Source organism: Danio aesculapii, chromosome 5 (genome assembly GCF_903798145.1).
Source record: "Danio aesculapii chromosome 5, fDanAes4.1, whole genome shotgun sequence".
In the NCBI taxonomy this organism is placed as follows: Eukaryota; Metazoa; Chordata; class Actinopteri; order Cypriniformes; family Danionidae; genus Danio; species Danio aesculapii.
The window spans coordinates 52,038,434-52,055,612 of record NC_079439.1 but is presented as its reverse complement, the minus strand read 5'-3'; the positions used below and the strand labels follow the sequence as shown (position 1 = coordinate 52,055,612).

The window sequence follows — 17,179 nt, the reverse complement described above, 5'->3', positions numbered from 1 at the left end:
AGTTTTCAGGCCATACAGTTAAATCAACAGTTGTACTGGAGCTGTTTGTGCTAGAGACACTTGGTGTACACGAGGAACTGAAATTTGAAGATGGTGAGTTTACTGGTGATACATCCAAGACTATGTTTGTGGATTCTAAAGGTGATACTTTGGCACAAACTGTTTTGTCTGAAAAAAAAAACACAACAATAAAAAAAAACATTTGGCCTTAATATCCTAATACAGTTCAGGACCAATCAACTATGAACAATGACATAGTTCAAGCTATTTATTATTTACCCTTATGTTGTCTCAGACACAACTTACTTCAGTGGAACTCAAATAAATTTAAAATAACTGTGATTTACATCCATACAGTGCAAGTCAATAGGGTCCTTACTTAGGCTCTTAAACTGTTCAGTTTCAAATAAGAAATAAAAGCATGAAGGTTATTTATCTGAATCCAATTTAATCAGGTATTATTAAACTAAGTTTAAACAGTTTAAACTGTCTTCAGTAAAATATTCTATTATGTTACATGGATGCTTTTAATTACCTTTATGATGACTAATTTCTTATTATTTAACTTGGAATGGATTGGGCCACATTGACATGCACAGTATAAACAAAATCACATTTCTCCATTAAAAAAATAAATAAATAAAACTTTGTCACTGCTCCACACATAAAAAAAGGAAATGTTGAATGTGTTTGAGACAACATGTAGGTAAGAAAATTGTATCTATGTAAAGTATACCAATCAATCTGTAATGTCAAGCAATTTTGCACCAGTCATCATAAAGATGACAATGGCATACCTTCTATATTCCATGCATTGAGGAGCCGACGACACTGTATTGGTGTGATGTGATCAGGAAGATCATCCTCTTTAACAAACTGCAAGTCAGATTTGGATTCAACTCCTATGCTTGTCAATTTGTTCAAAGAGACACTAGTTTCTCCTCTGATAGCCCAGGTAGGACTGCCAATACAGCATCTCGTACGTCCTCATCCAACGTGGACATGCCTTTATAAATCTGGAAAAGAGTGATGGAAAACAATCACTGGTAAGTCATTCATTGTGTACTGTGCTAATGGATAATAATCAAGGAGATTCTCTTGTTTTACACACAAGTAGTTAGAATCTTCAACTGTCTCTACTATGCAATGGACACCCATATCAACAAGCTGCACAGCCTGCTGCCTCCTCACAACAAAGAAGACAGATTCATTGCAGTGAATTAAAATCAGTTGAATCTCACCTATGTGTAGACCTTTTTCATCTTGATTTAGTACAACGTACATGTTTTTTTTGTACTTTGTGCCTTTGTAAATGACTTCATTTGCAGCTACAGTGGAGTCATGAGTGAAACTAATGCTGAAGTAGCTGCCTTGATGTTGTCATTGTAGTCACTGGTATAAAACTCATTTCCTCTTCCCACCTGAATATCAGGTGGAAAAAGATTCCCAGCACTTAAGTAAGCACTTAAGTGTGCTTACTTTCAAATCTCATCGTCCAAAGACGAATCAGAGGGCCAAACTGGATTATGAGCTCTGGATAGTGACAGAGATAGTGATGTTTAGGTTTAAGGGGAAAACCTGGAAATAATTCCACTCTAGACTGGATGTATTCTTCTATGAGGACACCCAAATAAGGAACCTGATCAGCAGTAATAGTTGGTGAACACACATGGACAACTATTTCTCTTAAAAGCAAAATCATGTTCCATGCACTACATTCGGTTGGGTTTTTTATCCTGTCACCAACCAACAAAGGAAGGACTCTCAACAGGCACCAATTTTGGACTGCGTGCCCACCTAGCTTTCTCACTATTTGGACAAAACTCCGGAGGTTTGTCATTTGCTTCACTACCAAGATAGGTAAACTGTCTTATTCTTCTGTTCAGTTCTTCAAAAGTGAAATGCTTCCCTTTGTTTACCAGGTAGTTGATACAAAATGCCAAGTCACTGGAAACAACACCCTCAAAAAGATCATGACCTAGACATGGTGGAAGACCAGGCCCACAAACATGAAAATAAAGCTGTTGGTTGAATACAGAGTCAAATTTGATTCCAAACACAGATTCAGAGTTGGTTTCTCTTAGGTCTTTTATAATTTGCTGATATGACAGCTTTGTTCTTTTTGAACCCTCTGACAATGGACTGCACTCAAATGTTTGTCTGTCTACATCACAAAATCGACAAAAATAAGTACTTCTGCTGAAGTTCTCCAGGAAACCACCAATACTGTGCGACCCAAGGTGGTCTCCTGCTATTGCACACAGAGCCCCTTTAATAACTTTGCCATCCTTCAGTACAATGCCACTGTCCTCTAGGTCTTTTAGGTCTTTAATCAATCGATTAAAAACTATTTCCTGTCCAAAACACTTAAAATCCTGTTTCCTGCAGAGAAGAACAAGCTGCATTTGATCGATAATTGATCTGTTATGTGGTAAAATATCACCAAGTGTTAAATAAACTGCAAAAATCTTGTGTTTTTTTTTACCTGATCCCAGAGGATTTACAACTTCGAAAGCATCTTGATAAAGGATCAATGCTATAGATGAACTGTCCATTTTAAATAAGGCATTATTAGCAATATTTTGTCCATCCCATATGTCCTCAAACAAATCCATTTTTGGTAAGCGAGAATGAGATAGTTCATATTGCCTTTTGAATTTCTCTGATTTAAAAAGGGCATTGAGAGTTTCTTTTATAGGCACGTACTGTGCAAAGCATTCCTTCCCCAAGTCATTAGTACCCAAATACACAGGAACTGGCTCAATATAATTGAAGTTGTTTTTAAAGACTGTTTTGCGACATTGATCTGTACGCAAAACAGAATTGCCTGCCTTCAGCATGTCATTTTTTTTTAGTTCTTCAATTACATTTATTATTGTGTCAGTACAAACACCATGTTCAGACAATTTATCCTTAAGTTTTAGAAAAACATGTGCCTGAGCTAAATCATGTATTCCTTGGACTTCCTCAGTTATTGTTTGAATTACAGATGAAGGTAATAGAAGCTTTGCTTGAAGTTTCAAATAAAACAAAGTCAAATTCTTCAGAAATAAATCTTCATCTACGCTTTCAAAAATCTCACCTGGCTCAGGCTCTTCACTTTCATCTAGAGATGTACAGGGTTGACACTCAAGCTGTGATGGGTTTGCTAAAACTGCATCATGCTGGTGCTCAGGTTGATCATTTTTGTGTGTTCTTGAGATATGGGAAGCAAAAGTGGATTTTACGCTAAATGTCCTCACACAGCTTTTAAAAGGGCATTTTATTTCCCTTCCTTCATCTATATGATCTTTTAAATGCCTAATCAAATCCTTCAGACTTGTACATTTGTAAAGACAATATTCAATCAGGCAGATTAAAGTTATGTCTGACTGGTTAAATCTGCCACCTCTATGTGACTTTTGATACCCCTTATGGTCTCTATATAGATGAGATTTGAATGCTGCAAATTTTGTAAACACACGGCAACAGTCAGGTACACCACAGGTGAAGGAGCAGTTTGGAAAATTGCTGTGCACTTTCATATGCTGAGTATAACCAAGAATGGTATTGCTCTCTTGCTGACATAATTTACAGTGATACATTATTCATCTATATTCATCTGAATAAAGTGTAGTAAGTGAATGGAAATTATTTGGACCAATAGCCTATTATCTTATCGCTGCGTTTTCTGCTTTAAGTTAAAATTTGTTATGCCACAGAGCTTTGTTAACGTTCCTTCTGCAAATTCAAAACAGAAATTGAAACAGTAAAATTAAATGGAAAAATACAACATGTGAATCCAGCATCCAATTCATGAAAACATTATATTTGTGATGCGAAAACAAAACTTGTGTTTATTATGTTTAGCCACAAGCCCTTCGAAAAATGTGGCGCTTTTCGAACTGTTAATACACTAACAATATGACGACAAAAACACGATAACACAGTGGCAATACGCTGAGTTCATTAGCATTAGACTTAGGCTATTATGTTTTAGTGTGTTTGTTTTACCTTTATCGATCAGATTCGAGTCACCTCCAACAACCTAATTCGCCACGTCTTGATTTTTCCACCAAAGTTCCTGAAACAAGATATTACATTTGAGTTACAATCTCCTTTAACGTTACTAGCAAAACAAACTAGCTTAAACATCGGAACTTTTACATGCAACTAAATGCACTGATATCACGTTGTACACGAATCAAATCACATCAATAAATCGAAACATGCAAATTACATTTAAATGATCGATCCAACAAAATAAAGCAGCCAGCTATAAAAACATTAACGTTATATTTGTCGTGTTTTTCGAATCTGACTGCCTGCATAATGTAACATTAATGTAGCCTTACAAACACTCACGTTGCTCTAGCCAAACTGCTAACTTAAGGCATGCTCGAATAAAAAATCACTTGACGACAGGTGAAAAACATGGTATTAAAACAATACGAGTATTCATCAGCATTAATGACTTATGTTTTTAGTCACTTGCCTATGTCGTTTGGGTTCGTACCACATCCTGCAACCTAACTAGAATTATGCACGGCTTTATTTGTCGACTAAAGAAGACATTTTAATTTAACGACACTCTGCTTCACTAAACAAATAAGTTTAAAACAATTGGAACTTTTACATATAATTAAAATGCCGTGATATCAGTGTGACAAATCATTACGTTAACAATTGTTATATGTTTAATGAATCGCTTGCACGAAATAAACAAAAGAAGATATGTTTATCATTTATAGACGTAAATATGATGAACTTACCTTGAAATTAACGAATAATGCCTCCTGTTTTCTCCCGCTTGTCCAGTCCACCATATTTCAAATCTGCATCAGCCCGCGAAATCCCATAATTCCACACTACAACATGTTGTTGTAAAAACGCAGAATCTACATTGACACACCTCCTACCTGTATATTAATTTACAGTCCCCATAGAAATTTGCAGTTAACAACTGTAACTCTTGGTTTAACTCATAATGCATTGCGAATTACACTAATAACTTGTGAAATGTTAAAACAATAAATTCCTGTATAATTTTGCTGTAAAAACTACAGCAATTTGTTACAGTGTAAGGAAAACGGTTAAAAAATCAAAGAAAGAATATTAGAGACAATTTTGTGAGTCTATTGGTAGAACAACACCAGAAGAGAGAGTATGGGGAATGATTTTTAAAAAATGAAAGGAAATGGAAAAGAATATGGATATCCAATGCTGATGGATGGGCAGAGGGCTATTATTAATAATAAAGAGAAAGCAGAAGTTATAGCAAGGACCTTATTTAAAGTACACAGCACAGACAATTTAAGCCAAGAGGAGAAAAGAGGTAGGGAGGAAACTTATAGAAGATATCAGTTTGATTTAGGGAAAGATGAAGAGGACCAGGTACTAATTCTAAATTTCTCAGGGACTGAGCTTAGTGTAGGGCATTGAAGAAATTAGGGAAAACTGCTCCAGGAAGAGATGAAATTTATTATACTATGTTAGAAAATCTAACTGATAAAGGAAAGGAGGTGCTGTTAAGGTTGTATAACAAAATATGGGAAGTAGGGGTTATTCCAAAGGAATGGAAGAAGGCAGTTGTCATTCCCATTAAAAAGCCTGGGAAAGATCCCAAACAGCCAACCAGTTATAGACCAATAGCCTTGACATCGCATATGGGAAAAACGATGGAAAAAAATGATTAATGACATATTTACTGGGTTGAAACTAAAGGAAAACTAGGAAACTACCAAAGTGGATTTAGGAAAGGTAGAGGGACAATGGATCCAATTTTAAGGCTGGAAGATGATATTAAAAAAGCACAAGTAAACAGGGAATCAGTTATAGCCGTATTTTTAGACATAGAGAAAGCTTATGACATGTTGTGGATAGATGGAGTGTTAATTAAACTTGACCAGTTAGGAATTAAGGGACGTATACTGAGATGGGTTAAAGAATTCCTTTCAGGAAGATCTATAATAGTAAAAATAAATGGTACATTTAGTGGATGCTACAGTGTCGAAAATGGTACACCACAAGGAAGCATCATTAGCCCTTTTTTGTTTTCTATAATGTTTGATGGGATATTTAAGGAGATAGAAAATAATACAGGACTTGCATTATTAGCAGATGATGGTGCGATTTAGAAAAGAGGGAGAAACATAACATTTGTAATAAAGAAAATGCAACAGATATTAAATACAGTGCAGGATTGGACAGTTAAGTGGGGATTTCGAATATCTCAAGAAAAAACTAAAGTAATGCTATTTACCAAAAAGAAAACAAGAGGGGAATTAAAATTGAGATTGGGGGGTAAAGAGTTGGAGAATGTTGAATCTTTTAAATATCAGGGAGTGTGGTTTGATAGACTAACATGGAACACACATATTAGGAAAATGATTGACAAATGTAAGAGAGTGTCAAATGTAATGAGGTGCCTATGTGGTGTTGACTGGGGTGCTAGTAGAATGGCATTAAAAACAATTTATACAGTGTTGATAAGATCAGCGATTGACTATGGGTGTATGGCGTATGGATCAGCGGCTAATACAACATTAAAACAGTTAGATAAAATCCAAAATAAAGCACTAAGAGTATGCTGTGGAGCCATGAAAACCACACCGGTAGCAGCATTACAAGTTGAGATGGGAGAGATGCCATTACACCTTAGAAGGGATCAACTGGCAGTAGTATACTGGGCAAACTGGCAGTAGTATACTGGGCAAACTTGAAAGGTCATAATGAAAATCACATAACACAAACAGTTCTGATGCAATGCCAAGAACGAGAAAAAAAGGATGTTAAAGGTTATGGATGGATAATACGAAGTCACATAAATGATATGGAAATAGACACACTAACAATTTCGCCCACTATAGTATTTCCAGTAGTTCCCATATGGCTGCTTGGTGATTTGGAAGTTGATTTTGAAATAATGAAAGAAAAACAAGAAAGGGAGATCGGTAGTTAACGAGTAGAAAATTATATAAAGGAAAAATACAATGAAACTACTGAAATATACACAGATGCATGAAGAATTGGACAAAGGGTAGGAGTATCATATACTATTCCAAAGTTGAAGATTGAATCTGTAAAAAGAATTTGTAATAAATTAGCAGTGTATACAGCAGAATTGGTAGCGATATGGTTAGCTCTAAAGTGGGTTCAGGATAATAAACCAATTTAAGTAGTCATTGCCTCTGATTCAAGTTCAGCACTTATGAGTATAAAAAATTTAGTATTAGAGTCACGGCAGGACATAATTTATGAAATAGTGCAGATGGGAAATAATCTCATAAAATCAGGAGTTATCATTTCGTTGTTGTGAGTACCAGCACACATAGGGGTCAGTGGGAATGAGATAGCAGATAAGTTGGCTAAACAAGCAGCACAGCAAACTACGACATTAACATCAAATACAGCAAGTCAGAAATCAAAAGTATCGTTAAAATTAAAGTATTGGGAAAATGGCAACATATATGGAATAATGGGAGTACAGGACGTCAATATTTCAACATACAAAACAAAGTCGGAAAAGGTAAGCAAACAAGGAAAAGCAAACAGGAAGAAGACAAGTTCACAAGAATGAGATTTAATCAAACAGCACTCAATAGTACATAACAAATGATCAATATACAAGCAGATGGAATGTGTGAATGTAATAACAACCAGGAGACTAGAAAATGTATTGATGCACTGCCCAATTTATCACACAGAAAGAAATATATTATTCACACATTTACAGGAAAAACAAGTGGAACCTAACATAGAGAATATCTTAAAAGTGGAGCACGGGTGATGTGTGTTTTAGATATGTTTATAACTTTTTGAAAGACACAGGGTTAAGTAATAGAATATAGTGTTAAGCAGAATAATTATCTATGGTAATATAGCTGTAATATGCTGAAGGAAAGATTATTGGCTATGGGTAATCAATAGAAAAAAGGATTTCGGGAAAAGGAATATATAAAAAATATTGGTATAAATTTTATTTTTTTTATTTTATTTTTTTTGCTTTTTCTTTTGTGCCGCTTTGTTTCACTATAAGAAATACATGTTAGTCAACTCCTGATTCACACTCCTATCCAGATGGTGGCGGTGTAATGCTCCAAAAAGCTGGTTGCCAACCAAGAACTGGAACTTCCTGTTTGTGTTCGGAAGGCGGTGAGCACAAACAATAAGGCGATTTGGCATGACTGTACTGTGACTGGACTGGAAATGGAAGAAGGAGATGGAAGAGGTCGAGATAAGGAGAAAAGTGGGATCGGAAAACAGGTAGGAAGTAAAGATAAAAGTGGAAATGTAAAAATGAAAAGGAAAGCTAGCTTACTAGATGTTAGTAGCAGCTCAGAGTTGAGTGGAGAGGAAAGTGACGTGTACATTAGAAGAAGGAGAATCTGAAGAAAATAAAGTTGTCATTAAGTTTAGGGACAATGGTGGAGTGGAAGGTGTTAACCCGGTTAGATAAACGGTAGCTGTAAAGAAAGCGATTGGAGAAATAAAATCAGCAAGAATGCTAAAAAATGGAAATCTATTGATTACATGTAAAGATGCGAGTCAGAGAGAGAGAAAGAGAGAGAGCTTTGAACTGGATAGATTTGGGCAATTTCAGGTAGAAAGTGTTGACATCGATAAGAGGAGGAAAAAGTGGAGTAAAGGGGTGATTACGGGTATCCTGGTGTGAGTAAGGATGGAAGAAGTGAAAACTAATTTAAAAGGTGGCATTATTCTAAATACACAAAGACTTCAAGCAACAAGAGAGGGAACAAAAGTGGACAGTCAGTCTGTTGTGTTACAATTTAAGGGAGAGAATATTCCAAAGAGAGTAACAATTGGATATATGAGTTACTATGTTAGACCTTATGTACCAAAACCACTTAGATGTTATAATTGCCAGCGATTTGGACATGTAGCAGCAAAGTGCAAGGAAAAAAGAAGGTGTGCTAGATGTGGAGGTAATCATAACTATGGCCAATGTGGAGAAGGGGTATTGCCTAAATGTTGTATTATGCACAATTCAAATAAGGAGTAAAAAACAGAGTGTAGAAGGAGGAGGAAGATGGATGTTTGGTAAGGCAAATTGGATAAAATTCAATCAATTATGTCATGAAAGATTAGAAGGGGAACTTAGAGAAATAGATATAGATAGTGAATAAAATCATAAAATAAGTGGTAGATGAAACTATTCCAAAGAGTTCAGAGAAAAGAAAAAATATATCAGTTCCTTGGTGGACAGAGGAATGTAGTAGGGTTATTAAACATAGGAATAGGACCTTTAGGATATTAAGGTGGACTCATAATTATGAACACTTAATTCAGTATAAAAGGCCTCAAGCAATGGTAAGTAAAACAATACGACTGTTAGGGAAGCAGACGGACAAACAGGGTGAGTAAATGATAAGCGATGTTTATTATAACAGCGGAGCCACAAAAGGATAACAATGGGAAAGTGAATGAAGTTCGGGTTGAGCTGATAGTCCTTTGGAGCAGGATGGATGACAGACACTGAGGAAGACCGAATGCACACACCAGAGGGCTTGCGGGGAAGACAGACTGACGAAAACACACAACTCTGACAGGACACCGGGAACGCTGGACAGACTGGAAGGAAACAGAGATCAGGTAAGTTATAAGTGACGAGTATAGCTGATAGTGAATACCAGGAGGGTACACTCTCTATAAGTCCGCTTCGTAGAAATGAGCCCGGACAATGAGTGATGTGAGGTGTGTGCTTTTGTAGTGTACTAGAGTGATAGGGTGCAGCTGTGCATGATTAAAACTCAGGTGATGATGCTCGCTGTGTGACTGGTGGAAGAGCCTGGCCAATCCGTGACATTACCCCCCTCCCCAGGGCCCGCTGGAATGTCGGATCTGGGGACCCACGACCTCTCCTCTGGTCTATATCCCTCCCAGTCAACGAGGTATTCTAGTTGACCACCACGACACCGGGACCGTAGAATGTCCTTGACTGTGTAGACGGACCCCCTCTTCCAACATCAGCGGGGGAGGGGTTTCCTCTTCGTGGCCAGACTCTGTGGAGGGATTCAGAGGGTCGTGATAGGGTTTGAGGAGTGACACGTGGAATGTGGGGTGGATTCTGTATTGAGGTGGTAATTGTAACTTGTACGTGACGGGGTTGACCTGTTCCAGGATCGTGAAGGGACCAACAAATCTGGGACTAAGTTTTCGGGAGGGCAGTCGCAAGCGGATGTCTCTGGTGGAGAGCCAGACTTTCTGCCCCGGATTGTAGATGGGACCTGGAATCCTCCTCTTGTTTGACATCACCTTTGCTCTGCGAACTGCCCTCTGGAGATGGTGATGAGCATCGTCCCAGACCCTCTCGCTCTCCCCAAACCAGTAATCCACTGCGGGTACATCAGATGGTTCGCCATCCCAGGGATAGTGTGGAGGTTGGAATCCCAGAATGCACTGGAATGGCGTGAGTCCGGTGGTAGGTTGCCGCAGGGAATTCTGGGCGTATTCCGCCCAGCCCAGAAACTGGTTCCAGGAGTTTTGATGACCGTGACAGAAGGTCCTGAGGAACCGCCCCACTTCTTGAATTTTCCTCTCCGTCTGGCCGTTGGTTTGTGGATGAAAGCCAGACGAGAGGCTGACGGTCACACCTAGGAGTCTGAAGTAGGCTTTCCATAGTCTGGAGATGAATTGGGGCCCTCGGTCCGAGACTATATCTTCAGGTAACCCAAAACATCAAAAGACATGATTAAAAAGATTATCAGCTGTCTCTTGAAGGGGCTGTGGGCAGACCCTTCAAGGGAATCAAACGACAGAATTTTGAGAATCGATCCACAATGACCAGAATGCAGGTATTACCATCAGATGATGGGAGATCCGTCATGAAGTCTACTCCTAGGTGTGACCAGGGACGGTTCAGGATGGGCAAGGGATGGAGTTTGCCTGCAGGTAGATGGCGAGGACTCTTCGACATAGCACATTCTCTACAGCCTTGCACGTATCTCCTCACATCCCTTGCCATATTCGGCCACCAAAAGTGTTGGGATAGCAGCGAGAGGGTGTTGTTGGCCCCGGGATGTCCAGTGCCCAGAGATGTATGTGGATTCTGAAGTGGTGACGACTGTAGGAGCGGACCATGTGATGGGACAGACAGTAATCTGATCGGGAAGGATCTTGGCCGGGGTTTTAATGGTTTCTTGCCGATCGTGAATTCTGGAAAGTGCATCTGCTCGGATATTTTTTGATCCCTGTCGATAGGATATAGAGAAATTAAATCTGGAGAAGAACAATGACCAACGGGCCTGACGAGGACAGAGTCTTTTAGCATCTTTGAGGTATTGTAAGTTTTTATGATCTGTGATCACCTGGAATGGGTGTTTGGCCCCCTCCAACCAGTGTCGCCACTCCTCCAGGGCGAGCTTGATGGCAAGAAGTTCTCGATTACCGATGTCATAGTTCCTTTTCGCCTGGCTGAGCTTCTGGGAGAAATAGGCACATGGATGGAGTAGTGTGGGAGTACCGTGGGACTGTGACCGGATGGCTCCCACTCCAGTGGTTGATGCATCCACTTCGACCACGAGAGGCAAGTCAGGATCGGGGTGAGTCTGGAGTGGAGCTTAAGGATTCTTTGAGGCTTTGGAAGGCTGCGGCGGCTTCGGAAGGCCAGGATAATGTTTTGGGGTTATTTTTGAGGAGATTGGTAAGAGGAGCGGTGATGAGACTGTAATTGTGGATGAAACGTTGATAGAAATTTGCAAATCCTAGGAATCGTTGAAGTTTTTTTTATAGTTTTGGGTTCTGGTCAGGAGGTAACGGAATTGACCTTCCCCTCGTCCATACGAACCCCTCTTTGATCGATGATGTACCTCAGAAACTGAACAGATGGTAAGTGAAATTAGCATTTTTCAGCTTTGAGGTATAATTGGGGGTTCCTGAGGGTTTGCAGGACCTCCGCAACGTGGTGGCGATGTTCGTCCTCACTCCGGGAGTAAATCAGGATATCATCTATGTAGACAATGACGAAGAGATAAAGGAACTCCCGGAGGACTTTGTGGATGAAATTTTGGAATACGGAGGGGGCGTTGACCAGACCATAGGGCATGACCAGGTACTCGTAGTGGGGATTACGAACGGCGTCTTCCATTCGTCCCCCTCACGTATTCTTACCAGGTTGTATGCGCTGCGGAGGTCCAACTTGGTAAAGATTTTGGCGGATCGGAGTTGTTCTAGGGCCGCAGGGACGAGAGGAAGGGGATAGCGGAACTTGACTGTTCCTTGGTTGAGTGTCCTATAATCTATGCATGGCCGCAACCCTCCATCCTTCTTAGCCTCGAAGAAGAAACTTGATGTAGCGGGTGAAGTAAAAGGGCGGATATACCCCTGACTCAAAGCCTCCTGAATGTACTCCTCCATGGCCTTAGTCTCCGGAAGGGACAACGGGTAGACCCTACCTCTGGGCATTGGAGCATCTGGAATCAGGTCTATGGCGCAGTCCCATGGCTGATGTAGAGGTAGCTGGGAAGCTCTCTTGGGGCAAAATACGTCTTCATATTAGGAGTAGATTTTCGGAATCTGGATGGATCGTTTCTCGACAGGGCTTTCGACTGACGTGACGTAGACTGTTAGGGGTCTATGAATCTGCAAGGGTAGGTCAGAGAAACAGCTTGACATACATTCTTCACCCCATTTCTTGATCTCTCCTGTGCCCCAGGAGAGGATGGGATCGTGCTTCACCAGCCACGGGCGCCCTAGAATGATGTCCATGGAGGCACCCTCCAGAACCAGGAATTGAATCTCCTCTTTGTGAAGCAATCCAACTTGGAGATTGACGGGTTCACATTTACGATGGATACTTGCCTGGGAATTGATATCGTTGGTTATAGGTTGAATCTGGTAGACGTGCGTCGAGGCTTCGGTGTGGAGCTGGAGGTGGCGACAGAGGGCGTGCAAGATGAAATTTCCAGCTGACCCAGAGTCGATAAGGGCCGTGACTGAAACAGAGACAGAGTGGGTAATTAACTGAACATTGGTGGTGAGAGGGTGCATTTTTTCAATGGTAGAACTGAACACACTCACCAAGGAGCGTACTGGACGAATGGGACAGTCCAGCCTGACATGTCCTTCGACACCACAGTACATACACAGACCCCGGGTCAGGCTCCTCTGTCGCTCAGTAATCGTGAGTCTACCAGATTCAATGATCATGGGTTCTGGTTCTGGAGGGACTACTGGCTCTGGCGGACGGAGGAGTGCTTAAGGTATTGGTGTAAGATCATGCTGGTAGACCTTCAAATGATCAGAACATCGAAGAGATTGTTGGATAAATTTTTCCAAACCCATAGTATCGTCGAGGGCTGCCAGCTGTAGTCGAAGGTTGGGCTCCAATCCGAGCCTGTATGTTGTGAGGAGAGATCGCTCATTCCATCCGCTAGCAGCAGCCAGAGTACGAAACCGGAGCGCATAATCCTGTGTGGACATGGCTCCTTGTTTGAGGTGGTACAATTGTTCTCCGGCTGCTACTTCTCCATCCGCATGGAATGGAATTCGTTACCGGCCCAGCTTGCTGCCAGATGGTTTCAGCCCACCGGAGAGTCGACCCAGAGAGAAGGGAGACGATGAACGCAATCTTTGACCGATCTGTGGGATATAAATCAGGTTGCATTGTGAATACAAGAGAACATCGTAATAGAAATCCATTGCACTCCTCCACCCCACCAGAGTAGGGCGCTGGTCGAGCCATGGGACTGGATAAGTGGGTGGACGGCGAAGAAGTGCTTGGTGCTGGTGGTGCTTCGGGAAGTGGTGCAGATGGTAGTAGGACTCTCTTCAGCAAGTCCACCAACTCCTGAATGGAATCGGGAGTGCTCATGCTGTTAACTGTGTTTAGGTCCGGGCTTCTGTTAAGGAAGCAGACGGACAAACAGGGTGAGTAAATGGTGAGCGATGTTTATTATAACAGCGGAGCCACAGAAGGATAACAATGGGAAAGTGAATGAAGTTCGGGTTGATCTGATAGTCCTTCTCTGGAGCAGGATGGATGACAGACACTGAGGAAGACCGAATGCACACACCAGAGGGCTTGCGGGGAAGACAGACTGACGAAACACACAACTCTGACAGGACACCGGGAACGCTGGACAGACTGGAAGGAAACAGAGATCAGGTAAGTTACAAGTGACGAGTATAGCTGATAGTGAATAACAGGAGGGTACTCTCTATGAGTCCGCTTCGTAGAAACGAGCCCAGACAATGAGTGATGTGAGGTGTGTGCTTTTGTAGTGTGTTAGAGTGATAGGGTGCAGCTGTGCATGATTAAAACTCAGGTGATGATGCTCGCTGTGTGATACTGGTGGAAGAGCCTGGCCAATCCGTGACAACGACATGCTAAGAGGAGCTATTGGCGCTATTTTTGCAGCTCAAAAGGGAGTAAGACTCCAGTGGGGGAGATATGGGGGATAATAAAAATGATGGGTGGAGAAAGAAAAGAGAGGGAATTTCCAGTTTTTATAAATGGAGAGAAGAATGCGGTAAAAGATAATGAGAAAGCAGAGATGATAGCAAAAGCTTTAGTAGCAATACATAGCTCTGAAAATTTAGAAGAAGAATGGAAGGAAGGAAGGGAAAAGACTATAAGGGAATATCCTGGAATATTTGAGAAAAGAGAAGAAGTAGATGATGCAATGCAAAGTGCCACTTTTTCTTTGAAAGAAATGAAGAGAGCGATCAATAGAACAAAGATGTCATCCCCAGGAGGAGATGATATGTGTTATATTATGTTGAAATTTATGGGTGAGAATGCGTTAGGAAGGCTGCTTAGGATATATAATAGAGTGTGGGAGGAAGGACAGCTTCCTAAGAGTTGGAAAGAAGCAGTAGTAGTTCCCATTAGGAAACCAGGAAAAGATCCAACAAAACCTGAGAATTATAGACCAATTGCATTAACATCACATATAGGTAAAATCATGGAGCATATGGTAACAGATAGATTGAGTTATTTATTAGAAAAGAGATAAATAATAACTAATTATCAAAGTGAATTGCTGAAAGGGAGGGGGACAATGAACCCAGTATTATGCCTAGAAGATGAGATAAGGAAATCTCAGATAAATAGGGAATCAGTCAAGGCAATCCTTCTGGATGTTGAGAAGGCATATGACATGATGTGGAGAGAAGGGTTGATGATTAAGTTACATCTGTTGGGAATAGGAGGTAGGGCCTTTAATTGGATAAAGGATTTCCTAAGTGGACGCTCCATTAGAGAGAAAATTGGAAAATAATTATCAAATAGTTATGTTATAGAAAATGGAACCCCTTAAGGTAGTGTTATCAGTCCTTTGCTTTTTAACGTTATGATAAATGATATATTCTCGGAAGTAAATATAGGAATTGGTAGATCGTTGTTTGCAGATGATGGGGCAATGTGGAAAAGGGGAAGGAACATAAAATATATAGTAAGTAAGATCCAGGAATCAATTAGTCAGGTGGAACAATGGTCAAAAAGATGGGGCTTTAGATTTTCAAAAGAAAAATCTCAGGTGGTCTCTTTTACTAAAAAAAGGGTGGGAGTAGAGATTAATTTTAAACTGTACGGTCATGTTTTGGAGAAGGTGGAGTCCTTTAAGTTTTTGGGAATGGTTTTGGACACTAAACTAACATGGGGTGATCACATCAAAAAATATCTGGAAAATGTAAAAAGGTTTTAAATGTGATGAGATGTCTCACAGGAGTGGATTGGGGGTCAAGTAGGCAGTCACTGAAGGAGATATATGTTGCACTGATTAAGTCAGTGATAGATTATGGTTGTATAGCTTATAGAGATGCGGCTAAAACAACTCTAGATAAACTAGAAGTAATACAAACCCAAGCACTTAGAATATGTAGTGGAGCTTTTCGAACATCAACAGCTGTTTCATTGCAAGTAGAGATGTATGAGATGCCATTAAGATTAAGAAGGTAACAGTTAACAGCCAATTATTGGGCAAACATGCAGGGGCATAATAGATCCCACCCTATTCGGAAAATAATGCAGGAATTATGGGAAAATAAAAGGAGTAAAAATTTAAGCTTTGGTTGGGTTTCCAGAGCTGTTCTAAAAAGTTTAAAAACATTTAAATTGCAATCAAGACAAGACCTAGTGTATGAGGTACTTGAATGCTACACACAAATTTGCCAGATCGGGATAAAGGTAATATTTACATGGCTACCAGCACATGTAGGGATTGAAGGAAATGAAATGGTGGATAATTTAGCAAAGCAAGCCAGTAGCAGGACAGAAGAAGAAGTTTACATAAAATTAAGTAAAGCAGAAGGTAAAACAATGATTTGGGAAAAAATTATGGAAAAATGGCAGAAAAGTTGGGATGAAGAGAAGAAAGGAAGACATTTATATAGTATTCAACAGAAGGTTGGGGTAAGGAGGGCTATTGAAAGAAATCGAAAAGAAGAAATTATTATAACTAGGATGAGAATTGGACATTGTAGTTTAAACAAGTACTTGCAGGTGATAGGTAAACACATATCTGGAAGGTGCGAATATTATAATATTATTGAATCTGTGGAACATGTGGTGCTTAAGTGTAAAAAATATGACAAAGAAAGGAAAATGTTAAAAGAAAAATTAGGGGAAATGGGGTTTCAATGGTGCACATTAAAGGATATATTAGGAAAAACATCAAAAGACATTAAGTCACAGTAATTATATTTCTTAAAGGTCACTGGTTTAGCAAATAGGATATAGAGTGTAATATGTATAGTTAATGTATTAAAAGAGTTAAAAGAAGAAATGGGTGGAGAGGTGAATACAAAATAACAGGGGACAGTAATTCTCTGTCCAAATCCAGTCCACACTCCAGTACAGAAGGGGGCGGTAATGCGCCATTAAAGTTGGATGCCAACTGCCGTTAAACACCAAAGAAGAAGAAGAAGACGACGAAGTGCGGAGGTTCTAATGGCAGCACAGGGAGAAGAGAACAGCACACAAATGCAAAATGAGGTACGGATAAATAGACCTGTACCTACTTTAATCACACTATTTCTTATATGTAAATTTCTAGAGAGCATGTCGAATGGCGTTGTGTAACTAACGACTTTATATGTATACTATGAGATACGATCAATGCGCGATGAGAAACAACAGCGATGAAGCACTATTATAAACGCAACTCGTATAAATAACTTAATCATAATAATGTTTTATTCGGGATAATGTACATCGATGTCCCTGTAGCCTAAAGTGAGT

At 40.0% G+C, this 17,179-nt stretch overlaps 1 protein-coding gene across 1 annotated transcript in view; it reads left to right on the top strand.

Moving 5' to 3' along the window:
- The first annotated feature begins 16,828 nt into the window (after nt 1-16,828).
- The window catches only part of naa38 (N-alpha-acetyltransferase 38, NatC auxiliary subunit), a 2,941-nt gene continuing 2,590 nt past the window's right edge, over nt 16,829-17,179 (top strand). Inside the window, exon 1 of the mRNA XM_056457145.1 lies at nt 16,829-16,933. Coding sequence (XP_056313120.1) covers nt 16,829-16,933 — 105 coding nt within the window. The remainder of the gene's footprint in view (nt 16,934-17,179) is intronic.